Source organism: Helianthus annuus, chromosome 11, assembly GCF_002127325.2.
Source record: "Helianthus annuus cultivar XRQ/B chromosome 11, HanXRQr2.0-SUNRISE, whole genome shotgun sequence".
Classification (NCBI taxonomy): domain Eukaryota; kingdom Viridiplantae; phylum Streptophyta; class Magnoliopsida; order Asterales; family Asteraceae; genus Helianthus; species Helianthus annuus.
The window spans coordinates 62,479,626-62,498,744 of NC_035443.2; the positions used below are offsets into that span (position 1 = coordinate 62,479,626).

The 19,119-nt window shown below is 42.1% G+C and overlaps 1 protein-coding gene across 1 annotated transcript; it reads left to right on the forward strand.

Annotated features, from left to right (window-relative positions):
- Positions 1-233: 233 nt before the first annotated feature.
- On the forward strand, positions 234-11,235 carry LOC110888557. Its single transcript, XM_022136077.1, has 2 exons — positions 234-749; positions 10,972-11,235. The coding sequence occupies exons 1-2, from the start codon at positions 234-236 to the stop codon at positions 11,233-11,235; spliced, it is 780 nt and encodes a 259-aa protein (XP_021991769.1).
- Positions 11,236-19,119: the final 7,884 nt, after the last annotated feature.

Below are 19,119 nucleotides of genomic sequence, written 5' to 3' on the forward strand. Positions count from 1 at the left end.
TTTTTTTCTTGTGGTTGTAATCCCAGAAGCACAAACAATCAGATTATTGTTTTGTTTTCAAAGGTTTAAAGTCAATCTCCGACTCGTGTAATTTGGAATCGTGTAGCAGCTCTTTATTTTATTTTCGGGCTCGTGTACGAAGGGAAACTCAGAATTAAACGTGCGGGCTGGAAGAAACTGAACCAGTTACACCGGGTTTGTTTTCTCATACGTATAGTCGACGAAAGAAAAATATGGCTGGAAGCGATGGCGGTAGCGGCTCGAATACCGAGAAATCGGTTCCAAATTCAACAGCGCTTCAATGCCCGATGTTGAATAAGGTTAATTATATTATTTGGGCGTTACGTATTCGTGCGATTTTTAACGTTCATGGCGTGTGGGAGGCCATTGAACTCGGAACTGAAACCGATGTGAAGAAAAACAATATGGCGATTGCATTATTGTTTCAATCCATACCGGAAGAACAGATCTTGCAAGTTGGTAATCTGAAGACGGCAAAAGAGATGTGGGATGCATTGAAAGCGTGCCATCTGGGAGCCGATCGGGTACGTGAAGCAAGACTACAGACACTCATGTCAGAATTTGAGGTGTTGAAGATGAAGGATTCTAGTACAGTTGATGAGTTTTCTAGCCAGTTAACAGGAATGTCTTCAAAAGCGGCGTCTCTCGGTTCTATAATCGAAGAACAAAAGATCGTGAAAAAGTTTCTCAGTGGTTTACCAAGGCGGTTCATCCACATGGTAGCCTCGGTTTGTCACACCCCCAAAATCCACGTGCGGAGTATCACCGCTTGGGAGCGTGACTGACCAGGATCAAGCCACGAATCATATAGAACAATGTTAAAGTAATAGCAATTAAACCAAACCAAATCCATATGAAAGGTGTTTCCAAAACATAAGTAAGTTATCATTGTTTAGCGGAAGCGTATAAATAAAACCCATCATAATGAAGTATCAAATGTTATAAGTGTTTATCAAAACTATCACGATCCAAGCCCACAACGACCAGCTCCTCCCTGTGCAAGCTCCAAGTATCTAACGACCTGCAAGGCATGTAACAGAGGATCAACAACTAGTTGAGCGAGTTCACAGAAAGTAAATGCGTAATAGTGCATTCGTTGGTAACATGTGGCTCTACTGGGCCGATAGTACGTTCTATTGGTGGGGGCTTCCCATGTTGTATATCCACTAGACTATTCGTAACCATAAGTGTTCTACATATCCCGAGAACAGTAATACGTACAAGTTTACGTAGGTTTTACGTAAGTATCCTTCACAACCGAGGATAGGGGTACGCGGGGGTTTACGTAGGTTTTACGTAAGCGCCTGACACAACCGAGGCAGTAGTGAGTATCAGTTCACGTAGGTTTTACGTGAGTGTCCTTCGCAACCTGAGGACGGTGAGCAATACAAGTATACGTAGGTTTTAAGTATGTATCCTGCACAACCGAGGACGATGGTATGGTAGTCTAGTAATAGTGTCCGTATGAATCTATTCAACCTTATCCTTTCAATCCCATTCCCAAGCCCTGGGAATCCCATGCCTTAGTAAGAGTGTGAACTCACCTTGGTTTGCTCGGTATACTAAGTATGTGCTCAAAGTAAATCAATCACGTCCTAAAGTACGCACGTAGGTATAATCAGTACATATTCACGAAGTTGTTCACGTATAAGTATAATCACAGAAGTACTAAACACGTATTCAATATCATACAAGTCAAGCATATCACTTAATCAGCAGTTAATCAATCCAGTTAACATTTAACAGGGTTAAATCAGGTTACTGTGCAAAGTATTGACGAAACACAGGTTGGCGAAACACAGGTTGGCGAAACACAGGTTGGCGAAACACACTGTGTTTCGTCAACTACCCTTTGACGAATCAAAACCCTGTTTCGTCAATTACCTTTGGCGAAATTAAAGTCCAGTTTCGTCAATATCATCTCAGTAACAAAAATAATTTCCTAATAAATTCGGTTGACACCCATGTATAAGTGGGCCGATAAAAATAACCAATACCCTTATAAGGGCCGCCCAAACCTACCAATCGGAAAACACAAGGAGCCGTCCACTATTACCAAATCACTAGATTTATATTACTAATTTATTTATGTGGACCATTGAGCACTTTAAATCCATATATATATACTAGCCGAAATTTAAAGTGAAACCCTCCATAATTATCATGTATACCAATGCACAGTGGCCGACACTTATCATACAATCCTACACAATCAAATAAGTTAATGGTTTGACCATCAATTCTCATTGGACCTCACATGTTAAGTAGTCAAACGGTCATAGGATCAGTTGTGGGTTTCATCATCATCAACACTCTAAACGAGACTACATATAAATAATAATATTGATATGGCCGACAATGCACTGTTCAATAGACTTTTGGTGTATTTGTGTGTATGAGATGCCATTATTTTTCGATTGGACCAACACTAGTTCAAGCCGCCAATTCCAAAATAATTCGGTTGGCACACATGGTTTATTGGGCCGAAATCCCAACCAATACCCTTGCTTGAGCCGCACCACTCTACCAATCGGAAATCACAAGGAGCCGCCCATTACTTCCAGTCATATATCAAGTCTTAAATGCACATACAAGACAAAAACAAATGGCCGACAATTTATGAAGGTCTTTATCTAATATGGCTGCACTATCGAGACAAGTCACATGTACATTAATCAGCCATAAACCTCCTAAAACAACCTTTAATAAGCCAATCACATATCATCATCATTATATAGCATTTATACAGAATTCACATGCAAATAAGATCAAACAGGCGAGATTCAACATGAATAAGAATTCACTAACCACAGAGAGGGAGGAAATAACTCGTTCTTCGAGGTTTCCGTGGTCACAAAGCTGCCGCCAATATGGGATGAGTCTAGGGTTTTTAGTATTTTTTTTATATAACCGTCCCCTTGATCTAATATATATTTAACGCAAACAATTTGGGCCGTAATTGGGCTTTGGCGGTTTTGGCGAATCAAGGCTCGGCGAAACACATATGTTTCGTCGAGTCGGTTAAATGGAGAATAAAATTCTGTTTCGTCGGGCATTACGTGATTTAGTCTAAGCGTTTTATAATAATTCTAATATTATTTTCTACAACAACAAGTAATCACATATATGCAAAATGACAATACGTTTCATTAAAACACAACGCGTACAATTTCAAGTCCACAAGTCAAACAACTAAACAGTCAAAGATTAACATGCAATAAGTGTGCAAGTGAAAGTCAGAAACTCGGGTTGTCACATTATCCCCAACTTAAAAGAAATTTCGTCCCGAAATTTGGTACGTACCCACTGAGGAAGCTAGATAGGTTGCATCGTTCACTGGTTTTCCTGGGGTGTCACATCCTCCCCCCGTTGACCTGGAATTTCCCGAAATTCCGCAGTAGTAGCTTCAGCCTCAGTAGTGGTTGTGTTGGTTTCGAATAACTGGGGATACTTTTCTGTCATCTGGTCTTCGCGTTCCCAGGTGTACTTTGGGCCACGACGGGAGTTCCAACGAACTCGAACAAGAGGGATTCTCTTGTTTTTGAGGACCTTAACATCCCGGTCCGTGATTTCAACTGGCTCCTCGACGAACTGCAACCGCTCGTCGATAGTGAGTTCCTTAAAAGGAACTATGAGGGTCTCATCTGACAGGCACTTCTTCAGATTCGACACGTGAAATACATTGTGAACTGCACCGAGTTCAGCTGGTAGGTTTAGCTTGTAGGCCACTTTGCCTATTTTCTCAATGATCTCGAACGGTCCGACATACCGCGGATTTAGTTTGCCCCGTTTGCCAAAACGAACCACACCCTTCCAGGGTGAGACTTTAAGTAAAACCCGGTCCCCGACCTGAAATTCCAAAGGCTTCCTACGCTTGTCCGCGTAGGCTTTCTGACGGTCGCGTGCTGCCGCCATGCGTTGTCGTATCTGTGCAATCTTTTTCGTGGCGTCCACTACAATCTCTGGACCCGTGATCTGACTATCCCCCACCTCTGCCCAACAGAGAGGTGACCGGCATTTACGTCCGTACAATGCCTCGAATGGAGCGGCTTGTATGCTGGTGTGATAACTGTTATTATACGAAAACTCCACCAAAGGGAGATGCTTTTCCCAGCCATTTCCGAAATCAATAACACATGCCCGAAGCATGTCTTCAAGAGTCTGGATCGTTCGCTCAGACTGCCCATCCGTCTGAGGATGATATGCTGTGCTCATGTCTAATCGTGAGCCAAAAGATTTGTGCATCGCTTGCCATAGCTCTGACGTGAATCGTGCATCCCGATCCGAAATGATGGAGGTGGGCACCCCGTGCCTCGAAACAACTTCTTTAAGATAAACGTCTGCGAGAGTGGAGAACTTATCCGTTTCCTTAATAGCCAGGAAGTGTGCAGACTTGGTGAGTCGATCCACGATCACCCATATAGTATCATTCCCACGCTGGGATCTGGGTAGGCCTGTAACAAAATCCATGGAAATTTCTTCCCATTTCCATTGCGGTATCTTGGGCTGCTGAAGTAGGCCCGCTGGTTTCTGATACTCCACTTTGACTTTTGCACATGTCAAACACTTGCCGACGTAAGTAGCGATGTGGGCTTTCATGCTAGGCCACCAATATGTTGTTTTGAGATCGTGGTACATCTTATCCGAACCTGGATGTACCGAGTAGCGAGACTTGTGAGCTTCATCCATCACAAGTTCTCGTAAACCTCCATAAAGTGGGACCCAAATACGTCCTGTTACATAGTAGGCGCCGTCTTCCTTTTGTTCCATTCGTTGCCTTGAGCCGCGTAAGGCTTCAGCTTTGACGTTTTCGGGCTTTAATGCTTCCATCTGAGCAGTTCGTATTTGTGCAGGAAGACTGGACTGAATAGTGAGCTGCAAGGCTCGTACGCGTCTAGGTAGAGTGTCCTTTCGACTGAGAGCGTCAGCCACAACATTGGCTTTGCCTGGATGGTACTTGATGGCGCATTCGTAATCATTAAGCAGCTCGACCCATCGTCGTTGACGCATGTTCAATTCCTTCTGCTTGAAGATATGCTCGAGACTCCTGTGATCGGTGTAAATAGTGCACTTGGTACCGTACAGGTAGTGTCGCCATATCTTAAGTGCAAATACAACAGCTCCCAGCTCTAAATCGTGCGTCGTGTAGTTCCGTTCATGAACCTTGAGTTGACGAGAAGCGTAAGCAATAACCTTATCCCGCTGCATCTGTACACAACCGAGCCCCTGTATCGATGCGTCACAATAAACCACGAAGTCATCCGTGCCCTCTGGCAATGAGAGAATAGGTGCGCTGCAAAGCCTATCCTTTAGGTACTGGAAAGCGGTTTCCTGGGACTCTCCCCAACGGTAGGTGACACCTTTCTGTGTCAGTAGCGTAAGCGGCTGTGCGATCTTCGAAAAGTCTTTGATGAATCGCCTGTAATACCCGGCCAAACCCAAGAATTGGCGTATTTCCGTTGGTGTACGCGGTGCAGGCCAGTTCCGTATCGAATCTACCTTGGATGGATCGACATGAATCCCATCCCTGTTCACCACATGGCCTAAGAAGTGGACTTCACAAAGCAAGAAGTCGCATTTTGAAAACTTGGCGTACAGTTGTTCCTTTCGAAGAAGTTCCAAGATAAGACGTAAATGCTGCTTGTGTTCCTCCTGACTCTTGGAGTAGATCAGAATGTCGTCGATGAAGACAATGACGAACTTGTCAAGATAGGGTTTGCACACCCTGTTCATAAGATCCATGAAAACTGCAGGCGCGTTCGTAAGCCCGAAAGGCATGACTAGAAACTCGTAGTGACCGTAGCGACATCTGAATGCTGTCTTGGAGATGTCCTCATCCCGGACTCTCAGCTGATGGTAACCTGACCTTAAATCAATCTTGGAGTAGTAACTCGAACCTTGCAACTGGTCAAATAAATCGTCAATGCGTGGAAGAGGATAACGATTCTTCACTGTGACCTTGTTCAGTTCGCGGTAGTCTATACACATCCTGAAAGTGCCATCCTTCTTTTTCACGAATAATACTGGAGCTCCCCAAGGCGAAGAGCTTGGACGAATGAAGCCCTTATCCAAGAGCTCTTGTAGTTGCTTTGATAGTTCTTCCAGTTCGGTTGGAGCTAAACGATACGGTGCGCGAGCTATAGGTGCTGCTCCTGGGGCTAGCTCGACTTGAAAATCGACTTGACGATGAGGCGGTAAACCAGGTAAATCTCCAGGAAACACTTGAGGAAATTCGCGTACAACTGGAATATCCTCTATCCTTTTCTCTTTCGCCGATGCGTCTGTAACAAGTGCCAAAATGGCTGTATGACCCTTTCGTAAACATTTCTGAGCCTTCAAGAAAGAGATGATGCCAACCACAGCACCACTCTTGTCGCCGTGAACTTCGAGAGGTTCTTTCCCGTACGAGGAATACGAATGATCTTCTCCTTGCATAGGATCTCCGCCTGCTGCTTGGATAACCAATCCATGCCGATGACGATGTCGAAACTACCCAGAACTATTGGAATAAGATCAATCGAGAAGGTCTGACCCGCTAGAACGATGTTACAACCCTTGACTACATGCGTGGCTTCTACGCTTTTACCATTTGCTAGTTCTACTACATGTTTGGTGCTTAGGGGTGTTGGTGTACGTTTTAACAATTTACTCATTTTCAAAGACATATAACTCGTATCCGCACCCGAATCAAACAAAACAGTAACATATATATCGTCGAGAAGAAACTTACCCATAACGACGTTGGGATCATTTCTGGCATCACCCTGCCCCAACACAAATGCACGACCCCTTGCTTCATTGCCGTTGTTGTTCCCACCGTTGTTGTTGTTGTTGCCATTTCCCTGATTGTTGTTATTGTTGTTGTTCTGGTTCCTGTTTAGCTGAGGACAGTGCCTTTTGAAGTGACCTTCAGCACCGCAATGAAAACACCCCTTGTTGCCCTGTTGTTGATTCTGCTGCGCTTGAGGCTGCTGCTGATTCTGGTTAGCAGGCCGAGGGCTTCTAGAATCCTTAGCCTCATGACCCATCTTGAGGCATCTTTGACAGCGACCCTTGTTACACTGGCCACTGCGGTGTCTGTTGCAGTTGTTACACTTTGGGAGGTTCCCACGATATCCACCCTGCCTGTGGCTGCCTGAGGGGTGCTGACTGGGACTCTGATAACTGTCAGTCTTTCGCTGCTGAACCTGTGACTGAACTGAAGCTGATCCCTTGCTAGAATCCCCATCCCATTTTCTCTTGTTGTCACTGGGAGTAGCAGAAGTGGTGACAACAGTAGTGGTAGCACTGATGCGTTTTGGCAGTTTGTTCTGTTCCACTGCCTGATCCGTAATACGATGAGCAAGGCGCTGAATAGCTTGGATATTATCAAGATTAGCCGATGTCAAATGGCTCTGGATCTCTGGCGCTAACCCCTTGAGATACAACTCAATGCGCTTGATTGGAGGGTCCACCATAGTGGGACACAACACGGCCAGCTCGTTCGACCGTTTAGTATAGGCTTCAATTTCTGACCCAGTCATTTTCAAATGATAAAACTCATCCTCCAGCTTATGAATGTCTTCCCGAGTGCAGTATTCCCTTTTGATCAGTTCCTTAAAATCATTCCAAGGGGTGGCGTTAGCAGCTGCCAACCCTAAGATCTGCACTTGTGCGTTCCACCAAGTTAGAGCGATCCCCTCTAAAGTACCAGTGGCATATTTCACCCTGCGAGCCTCAGGGCATTCACACATCTCGAACAGCGACTCGAGCTTTTCAAACCAGTGGAGGAGTCCAACCGCTCCTTCAGTGCCACTAAATGTGCTAGGACGACAATCCATAAAGTTCTTGAAAGTGCAGACGAGCTGCTGAGCGTGTTGACCTATTGTGTATGAATAGGACAAGGTTAAACACAAGAGTTAATGTAGGATCTAAAGATCCTAGTGTGAGTCTAAACTGCAGGGTATACTACCTGCTTGAGCAGCTGCAAGTGCCGCAGCAACTTGTTCATTAACGAAAGCCGTCAGCTGGGCTTGTGTCATGTTAATTTGTCCGGCCATTGATCTTCACATCAAAGGCAACATAAGTGAGAAAGGTTCGCGAATAGTGCGATGACAGAAGAGTGTAGGCACATAGGTGTTCTCAAGCAATAACAAGTAATGAGCAGTGTAATCTAAGCATACTACGAGCAAAGTTCTATGCAATTCTAGCATGTAGGCAATAAACATAAACCTTATTACTTAGGATGTTGAGTCTTGCACGTGGAGTGAAGCGTCGTTGTGGATCGTTGAGAGCACTGTTCTGGTTATAGTCTGGTTTTAATAAAAACGTTTTCCCATATTAAAACCAAGTTCCCTATAACCAATGGCTCTGATACCAATCTGTCAGACCCCCAAAATCCACGTGCGGACTATCACCGCTTGGGAGCGTGACTGACCAGGATCAAGCCACGAATCATATAGAACAATGTTAAAGTAATAGCAATTAAACCAAACCAAATCCATATGAAAGGTGTTTCCAAAACATAAGTAAGTTATCATTGTTTAGCGGAAGCGTATAAATAAATCCCATCATAATGAAGTATCAAATGTTATAAGTGTTTATCAAAACTATCACGATCCAAGCCCACAACGACCAGCTCCTCCCTGTGCAAGCTCCAAGTATCTAACGACCTGCAAGGCATGTAACAGAGGATCAACAACTAGTTGAGCGAGTTCACAGAAAGTAAATGCGTAATAGTGCATTCGTTGGTAACATGTGGCTCTACTGGGCCGATAGTACGTTCTATTGATGGGGGCTTCCCATGTTGTATATCCACTAGACTATTCGTAACCATAAGTGTTCTACATATCCCGAGAACAGTAATACGTACAAGTTTACGTAGGTTTTACGTAAGTATCCTTCACAACCGAGGATAGGGGTACGCGGGGGTTTACGTAGGTTTTACGTAAGTGCCTGACACAACCGAGGCAGTAGTGAGTATCAGTTCACGTAGGTTTTACGTGAGTGTCCTTCGCAACCTGAGGACAGTGAGCAATACAAGTATACGTAGGTTTTACGTATGTATCCTGCACAACCGAGGACGATGGTATGGTAGTCTAGTAATAGTGTCCGTATGAATCTATTCAACCTTATCCTTTCAATCCCATTCCCAAGCCCTGGGAATCCCATGCCTTAGTAAGAGTGTGAACTCACCTTGGTTTGCTCGGTATACTAAGTATGTGCTCAAAGTAAATCAATCACGTCCTAAAGTACGCACGTAGGTATAATCAGTACATATTCACGAAGTTGTTCACGTATAAGTATAATCACAGAAGTACTAAACACGTATTCAATATCATACAAGTCAAGCATATCACTTAATCAGCAGTTAATCAATCCAGTTAACATTTAACAGGGTTAAATCAGGTTACTGTGCAAAGTATTGACGAAACACAGGTTGGCGAAACACAGGTTGGCGAAACACAGGTTGGCGAAACACACTGTGTTTCGTCAACTACCCTTTGACGAATCAAAACCCTGTTTCGTCAATTACCTTTGGCGAAATTAAAGTCCAGTTTCGTCAATATCATCTCAGTAACAAAAATAATTTCCTAATAAATTCGGTTGACACCCATGTATAAGTGGGCCGATAAAAATAACCAATACCCTTATAAGGGCCGCCCAAACCTACCAATCGGAAAACACAAGGAGCCGTCCACTATTACCAAATCACTAGATTTATATTACTAATTTATTTATGTGGACCATTGAGCACTTTAAATCTATATATATATACTAGCCGAAATTTAAAGTGAAACCCTCCATAATTATCATGTATACCAATGCACAGTGGCCGACACTTATCATACAATCCTACACAATCAAATAAGTTAATGGTTTGACCATCAATTCTCATTGGACCTCACATGTTAAGTAGTCAAACGGTCATAGGATCAGTTGTGTGGGTTTCATCATCATCAACACTCTAAACGAGACTACATATAAATAATATTATTGATATGGCCGACAATGCACTGTTCAATAGACTTTTGGTGTATTTGTGTGTATGAGATGCCATTATTTTTCGATTGGACCAACACTAGTTCAAGCCGCCAATTCCAAAATAATTCGGTTGGCACACATGGTTTATTGGGCCGAAATCCCAACCAATACCCTTGCTTGAGCCGCACCACTCTACCAATCGAAAATCACAAGGAGCCGCCCATTACTTCCAGTCATATATCAAGTCTTAAATGCACATACAAGACAAAAACAAATGGCCGACAATTTATGAAGGTCTTTATCTAATATGGCTGCACTATCGAGACAAGTCACATGTACATTAATCAGCCATAAACCTCCTAAAACAACCTTTAATAAGCCAATCACATATCATCATCGTTATATAGCATTTATACAGAATTCACATACAAATAAGATCAAACAGGCGAGATTCAACATGAATAAGAATTCACTAACCACAGAGAGGGAGGAAATAACTCGTTCTTCGAGGTTTCCGTGGTCACAAAGCTGCCGCCAATATGGGATGAGTCTAGGGTTTTTAGTATTTTTTTATATAACCGTCCCCTTGACCTAATATATATTTAACGCAAACAATTTGGGCCGTAATTGGGCTTTGGCGGTTTTGGCGAATCAAGGCTCGGCGAAACACATATGTTTCGTCGAGTCGGTTAAATGGCGAATAAAATTCTGTTTCGTCGGGCATTACGTGATTTAGTCTAAGCGTTTTATAATAATTCTAATATTATTTTCTACAACAACAAGTAATCACATATATGAAAAATGACAATACGTTTCATTAAAACACAACGCGTACAATTTCAAGTCCACAAGTCAAACAACTAAACAGTCAAAGATTAACGTGCAATAAGTGTGAAAGTGAAAGTCAGAAACTCGGGTTGTCACACGGTTGAGCAAATTGTGGATCTAAAAACAGTTTCATTGGACGATGTTGTTGGTCGTATGAAGGCGTATGAAGAATGCATAAAAGATGAAGAATTACAGTCGGATAATCATGGTACGCAAACGAAACTTATGTTTAATAATTCTAATACCTCTTCAAGTTCTAGACAGAATTCACGCGATTCGAGTAAGGGACACGGGAAAGGCTCGAACCGTGGACGTGGTGGTGGTGGACGTGGTCGAAACCAATCTGGTCAAAACCGCGGGTCACAAGGCGGGTCCAACGAAGAGGATAAACAACAAGGAAAGAAGGATTATTCGAAGGTTTAATGCTTTCGATGCGACAAGTTCGGTCACTTTGTTTCGAGATGTCCAGAGCGAAAGAAAGAGAAACAAGCAAACTTGATCGATGCGGAAGAAATTGACCCGTCTTTGTTTATGGTGCAAGATGTTCAAGAAATCGTTTACTTGAATGAAGAAAAGGTCATTCCAAAAAATTACGAGAGCGGTTCGGAAGAAAATGACTTGTGGTATTTGGATAATGGCGCGAGCAACCATATGACGGGTAATATATCTTTTTTCTCTGAATTAAATAAGCGTGTTGGTGGCAAAGTTAAATTTGGGGATGGTTCTCAAGTCGAAATATGCGGGAAAGTGTCTATATTACTATTGGGTAAAACGGGGGAGCAAAGGTTATTGACCGATATTTATTATATCCCTAGTTTACGTAGTAATATAATTAGTCTCGGTCAAGCAACGGAGTGTGGATGTGATATTCGTATGAAAGACGATTATTTATTAATGCGTGATGCTCAAGGCAAGGTGTTAATGAATGTTACTCGATCTAAAAATCGTCTTTATACGATTAAATTAAAAGTTGGAAAACCCGTTTGTTTGAAAGCTCGAATTGATAATGAAAACTGGTTATGGCACGCGAGACTTGGTCACCTAAATTTCGAGTCCATGAAACAAATGGTGAATAAAGATATGGTCGTGGGGATGCAAAAGATTAATCATGAAAATCAAATATGTGATTCGTGCTTAGTCGGGAAGCATACGAGACAATCTTTTCCGAAGACGGCGTCGTTTCGGGCAACGCGTGCCTTGGAACTTATTCATGGAGACTTATGCGGTCCAATTTCTCCGAGCACAATAGCGGGAAATAGGTATGTATTTGTCTTAGTTGATGATTTTTCACGTTTCATGTGGACTTTTCTTTTGAAGGAAAAAAGTGACGCGTTTGAAACCTTCAAAAAATTTAAAGTCATGGTGGAAGTGGAAGTTAGAAGAAAAATCAAGACGTTTCGAACCGATTGAGGGGGAGAATTTACGTCTCATGAGTTCAATCGGTTCTGTGAAAACGAAGGGATTATTGGACACTTAACCGCACCATATTCACCTCAACAAAACGGGGTTCTGGAGAGGCGAAACCGTACCTTAATGGAGGTGACTCGAAGTATATTAAAAGCGCGACAAGTTCCTAATTTTATGTGGGGGAGGCGGTGAGGCACTCAACCAATTTAATAAATAAAACTCCAACACGAGCGTTACACGAAGACAAAACACCGTACGAGATGTTAAAAGGAAAGAAACCGGATCTTCAATTTCTTAAGGTGTTCGGATGTGCCGCTTATTTGAAAATTGTTGGCGGGCATCTTCCAAAATTAGACGATCGTTCGACTCGTCTAGTTTATCTTGGAAGCGAAAAAAGGTTCGGGGGCGTTTCGTTTATACAATCCAACGACTCGAAGAATTGTTGTGGGTCGAGACGGGGATACGAAGTTTGATGAAACGCGTGGTTGGAATTGGGGAAAAAATATTGTTTTTAATAACGAAGAGTCTCGCGAACCGGGTATGTTTTGGGTAGATTTTGGTAGCGTAATTGACACCGGAGTTGGCTCGGTAAATACCGAGACAAGCGAATCTAGTAGTGGTTCAAGTACGCCAAACTCAAGTGACTCAAATGGTGACAATGGTGATGGGCAAAACACTTCATCCTATGATGGCACCTCATCTAGTCCATTTAATGGCCCACCTCACTAAAGCCCAATGGAGCGTGAACAGGCCCATACGGCTCCAAGCAGTAGCAGATCAAATGGCGAGAATAGTAGCAACGCTGATGAAAATATTTTTGTGACGCCTGAGCCAGTTGTTCGTAGATCGAATCGCACTACGGTTATCCCGGTACGTTTTAACGATTATGTTTTAAATTCGAGTTCTATTGATGAAGAATATTTATTGCTTGCGGATGACGAACCGGCTTATTTTAATGATGCCAAAAATAAACCGGAGTGGATGAAAGCAATGCGCGCAGAAATCGAATCAATAAATAAAAACAATACGTGGTCGTTAACCGAGTTACCGCGTGGTGCAAAAGCAATTGGTTTGAAGTGGGTTTACAAGGTTAAAAGAAACGCGGATGGCTCACTAAATAAACACAAGGCTAGACTCGTGGCGAAGGGTTATGTTCAACAACCCGGAGTCGATTTTGACGAAGTGTTCGCACCAGTTGCTCGACTTGAAACAGTTCGGTTACTTTTATCTCTCGCAGCGAATGAAGGGTGGGAATTACATCATCTAGATGTTAAATCCGCGTTCCTACATGGCGAATTAAAAGAAGAAGTTTATGTCGTTCAACCGGAAGGGTTCGTTAAAAAAGGCGAAGAGCATAAAGTCTATAAATTGTCGAAGGCGTTATACGGGTTAAGGCAAGCTCCACGTGCGTGGAATACGAAATTAAATAATATTTTATTAGATATGAAATTTCACCGGTGCTCGCAAGAACAAGTCGTATATCGAAGAACCGTTGGAACGGACGTCTTATTAATCGGCGTGTACGTGGACGATTTAATTGTGACGGGTTCAAATTTGAAACTTATTATGGAGTTTAAGCGCGGGATGGCTAAAAACTTTGAAATGTTGGATTTGGGAAAGCTTACTTATTATCTTGGAATTGAAGTGTCGCAGAGCAAGGGCGGGATAAAAATTATGCAAGAGGCGTATGCAAAGAAAATACTGACGGAAGCCGGTATGATTAACTGCAATCCTACTAGTGTTCCCATAGACCCGAACGTGGAAATTTCTAAATTTGAAGACGAAGAAGATTTTGATGCAACGAGATATCGAAAGATTGTCGGGTGTCTCCGGTACCTTTTACAGACTCGACCAGATTTGGCGTTTTCGGTCGGAGTAGCTAGTCGATACATGCATTGCCTGAAGCAATCTCATGCAGCTCTCATCAAGCAAATTCTTCGCTATTTAAAAGGTACTTTTAGTTATGGCATTACCTATACTCGAGGAGAAAATATGTTGGTCGGTTACAGTGATAGTAGTCACAACATAAATCCGGACGATGGAAGAAGTACTACGGGACACGTGTTTTATTTTGGGTCTTCCCCAATTACTTGGTGTTCTCAAAAGCAAAGTACAATTGCTTTATCATCGTGTGAGGCGGAGTATATGGCGGCTAGTGCAGCCGCGTGTCAGGCGGTTTGGCTAAAAGAATTGATTAGTGAATTACTCGACAAGAAAATTCAAGCGGCAGTGTTAAGTGTTGATAATACATCGGCGATAGCTCTCGCAAGGAACCCGGTTTTCCATGGAAGAAGCAAACACATAAAATCCCGGTTTCACTACATTCGGGAATGTGTTGATCGTGAAGATATCGTGGCCGAGCATGTTAGTGGCATTGATCAAAAGGCGGATATTTTGACAAAGGCTCTTGGGAAAATCAAGTTCAAGGAGATGACTGAAAAGCTTGGAATTGAAGACTTGTCAGATACGAGTTCGAAATTCCGGGGGTGATTGTTGGAAATTTCGAATTAATAGTTCCTTTGCGTGCAAGGCAAGGAATTAAAGGTTCCTTTGTGTGCAAGGCAAGGAAACTAATTAAGGAGTGGATAATTAATTGTTATTATCATGTCCTAAAATAGATAGATCCTAGTTATAATCTAATAGGTGTGTTTAGATTATAAATACCATGCATTGGGTATTAGGGATTGTATGAGTCAAGTTTTGTGATAGTTTCTTGACGTTAATAAAATTTGGGTGCTTAGCCAAGTTCTTATTATTTTCCGATTTCAATTTTCGTTCAATACCGATTCATCTTGAGTGAGAAAGATGAGGAGGTGATCAACGGTTGGACAATGGGGAGGGAAAACATGGTATATAGAGTCCAAGCTATAATCTAAGATAACAAATCTAGAAACAGAGTTACGAGTCCTGTAAACGGTTGATGAAAAAATTTGGCCAACTATCATACCTGAATTCCATATATAGTTTCCGCCATAATTTGCCATTTCCTTTTATAGACAAAAACATGTACGTAAATTATTGGTTGTCATAATTTAGGGAAACTGATCAAAACAGACAATGTTGGCCAATACTTTTGCAAAATATACAAAACTTTTCACCATTTCAAAACTAAACAAGCCAATCATAGTGTTGTTGGATATTGAATGTTCAATAATTCATTAATCAACATTACAAACGAGGGATGATTTAAAGAGTTACACTTTGAAAACTTCTAAACGTTAATTCATTAGTTTATGAAATGCGGTTTAATAAATTGTGGGAACTACATATGTTAGGATCTGAGTTTAGTTTTGATTGTGTTTTACGTTTGAATAAAGATGAAGATGAATGAGTTGTGCAGCGGAATTTAGATGGAAGCAAACTTTTCACAATCACACAGGAGAAATGCTTTTAACATACAAGTTTAACATTGAACCGAATGATTGAATTTATTTTCAAACAACGATTACAGTTTTGCAAGTATGCAACAAACTCCCCCTCAGCCTGAGCTCACAGTATTTGTTCGTGCAGGAAGAAGATAGTAAAAGAGCTAATAGAACAGTACAGAGCACTGTTCTATTTATAGGCACGAGCAAACCACTGAAGCATCTAAGCTGACGTCACCATGAAAGTGACATCTAACCTCCTAACAACTCTAACCTCTAATCTATACAACCTCTGTGTGCTAACTACTGATATTACAATTCATTACATAAAGTAAACAAAACTACTGTTGCATCCTTCCACTGCTGTGAACCCAGCAGTACTTGTCATGATCAGCAGTGCTTGACTCAAGGCAGTAGATTGGGCAGCAGGGCTTTAGTTCTTCATCAGTCTTTGACTTGATCAGCAGTTGTAGGTCAGCAGTTTGTATGATCAGTGGATAGGAGGTCAGCAGATGTTGAAACCACTTTCAAGGGGAGAGACTTGTATGCATAACATCTCCTTATTCTGGATCCACTGCTCTGATCCAGTTTTGGCTTTAATTATCTGTTCCTTTGGTTGGGTTCAATCCCAATAATCTCCCCCTGGAACAGATAATGCCAAAACTCTTCATAATTGGTAGATCTTTATTGCCTCATCAACAGTTCCCTTATTTGCCCTTTGAGTTGTAACTCAAAGGCTAAGGCATCTGTGTCATCATCATCCCTGCTAAGTGGAAGATCAAGGAGATCCTGCAAATCTTCAAGACTCAGGCCCAGAGCTTGTTCCCTTGTTATTTTCTTCACTTCTCCATCAGACTTGAACACAGTCAGTACATGGGTCTATTTATCAGTTTTCCACTTTAGTACTTTTGAGCCTGGTGGGTTTCTTGGGAGATTTTTATTGGATAAGGTGTTTGGTGATGCAGGCCTCTTCATGACTGTCTGAGCAGTACTTGCAGTTTGTTCCAATCCAAGATCTTCTTTAATCATTATCTTAATGCCCTCTTTTACAAGGTCATCACCAGCCATTAATTCTTGGATTGTTTCAGCACCCAACTGGTTTTGATTCCTTCTTTTGTAGATGGCAGCACCAGCTGGAGTAGTGGTTCTTTTGACTTGCAGCTTTGATGGTCTTGTTGAGACCTCTGCTTTGGAATAGTCAGGTTTCTGTGGAACATTTGGATCCTTCTTTCTAAGTTCCTCCAACCTTTTGTAGGTGGCCCTGACCCTGTCTTCTCTCCACTTTGACACAGAATTCTTTGACCCATAGTCAGCTGCTACCAGCTCTTCTTTCATTCTCTTCAACTCTAAAGCTTTGTCTGGAACATTCTTTTTGAGTTTTTCAGGAGGAGTGTGCTTGACCTTATTCTTGATCATTTCTTGAATCCTGTCTACTTCACTTTCAAGCTCAGGAATGGTCCACTCTTTGTACATATACTTCTCTCCTTTGTATTTCTTGTAAGTCATGATGTTTTCAATGTAGTCTTTTCTCAAGGTTTCATCTGCCATTTCTGAGATTTGCTGACATACATTTTTAGCAAACTGTTCCAAAGATCTGACTTGTGTAAGTAGAAACTGAAAGTTCTGCTGAATTTCTCTATCAGATTTCCCTTGTGTATTTCTCTTTGAGATATCCTCTGCTTGCTTGGCCTTGACTTTCAAATATTCTTCAATATTGTTTGTCCTAGGATATCCTTCAACTGATGGCAAACTCCTTTTAGCAGGGTTATCTTCATAATAGAAAGATTTGATTTCTTCTCTAACTGCTATGAGTTCCAGAGGAAATTGAATACCTGCAGGAGGTAATGGCTTTTGGATTTGAGCTGAAGAGAGAGGAATGGGTTTTGGAATTTTGACAAGTGATAGAGGTTTTGAGGATGTTGGTAGTGGTGAGATGTCATCATCTTTCAAGATTAGCCTTCTCCTTTTTGGTTGAGGAGAGACTGATGATGTTTTATGTGGATCATTGGTGATGATTTGAGTGGCAGTGGTTTGTGATTGACTAACAGTTGTTGAAACAACTGGTGTTTCAACCACTGTTGTCATTACAACAGATGTTGTAACATCTGATGTCTTCTGCTTTTTGGCAGGAGGAGATGGTGGTGATGTTGTCTTTGGTGGTGATGGTGGTGGTGGTAAGGCAGTGGTAGTGGTGTGTGTTGAAGTGGTGTGTGTTGAAGTGATAGCAGATGTTGAAACAACTGAAGTACCAGCAGATGTTGATACAGCAGGAGTTACAACAGCTGTTTGGGTGGAGGTTTGATGTCAGGGGCTTTTGGACGGTGGATTTGGAGTATGCTTTGTGAGTCTGTATGGTGTGGACTTGGGTTCCCTTACTTTTCTAGTAGGATTTCTTTTTGGCACAGGATTTTGAACATCCTTTAGCCCAGAACAACCCTACGCATTCAGCTCCATGTAAGCTCTTTTCTCCTCATTCCACCTTGACATATCCTTTGTCGCTCTGTCCCTTTTTACACTTGCTACAGCTTCATCAAGTGCGTTTTGGGTAACATCAACCTTTTACCACCATCTGGCAAGGGAATGTTTCTGGTCATAGCATCCTTTTCAGGTTCAACATACAACCCATCATCTATACCCTTCTTTTTCCACTCCTGAATTTTCTCCCCCTTTTTGGCATTATCTGGGGGCAGTTGATCAATAAATAGAACAGTTGGAGGAGCAGTGCCAGTGGTTTTCAATATGTGGGCCTTGAGTGCCTTAATATCTGCTTGTGTGTTCTTGAACCTAGACTCCATGGTGTTTCTCAGCTTTTGTACATGTATCTCATGTTGCTGACTAGCCATTTGTTTTTGTTGTTGGAGAAAAGGTTGAAAGAGGTTCCATAGCTCATTTGTAGCAGGTGCTTGTGGTAGAGCAGGTGCTTGAGGTGGAACAACAGTGGATTGCACCTTTTGTACTGTCAACAACTGATGCAACATTTCTTTGATTTCTGCAACAGAAGTATCTAGTTTTTCGACTCTAGCCGTCAATTCCTTGTACTTTAAACCATCACCCAATTTAATGGGATCATCTGATTTCCTACTAGCAGTGGTTTTATCAGTGGTTAAGGTAGGGAGTGTACTCCAAACATTAACCACTGATGCCCCTTTTTCTTGGTACTGGGGTCTTCTTCCTTCAACACTTGACAACATTTTGATGTTGCCAGTGGCCAAAACAATTTCACTGGTGGATGTCAGAGGTGCTATGGAAGGAATTGCCTCCAAAGATGTCTTATTGATGTAACCACTGTCCAAGTGTAAACCAGTGGGTTCAACACTTGTAGTGGCTGCTTCACTTGGATTACCATCAAGAGTTACTTGTAACTTAAGAGGTGTAACCTCCTCAGGTTGTGTTGGTGGGTTAGCAAGGATTGATACATCAGGCCCAGTCATTTGTTGAGGAATATTCTCATGAACAGGTGATTGAGAAGGACTGGTTTGTGCCTGGTTCAAATCAATTGCATCCAACAGAATCTTTGTATTTGGTGGAATTGTGG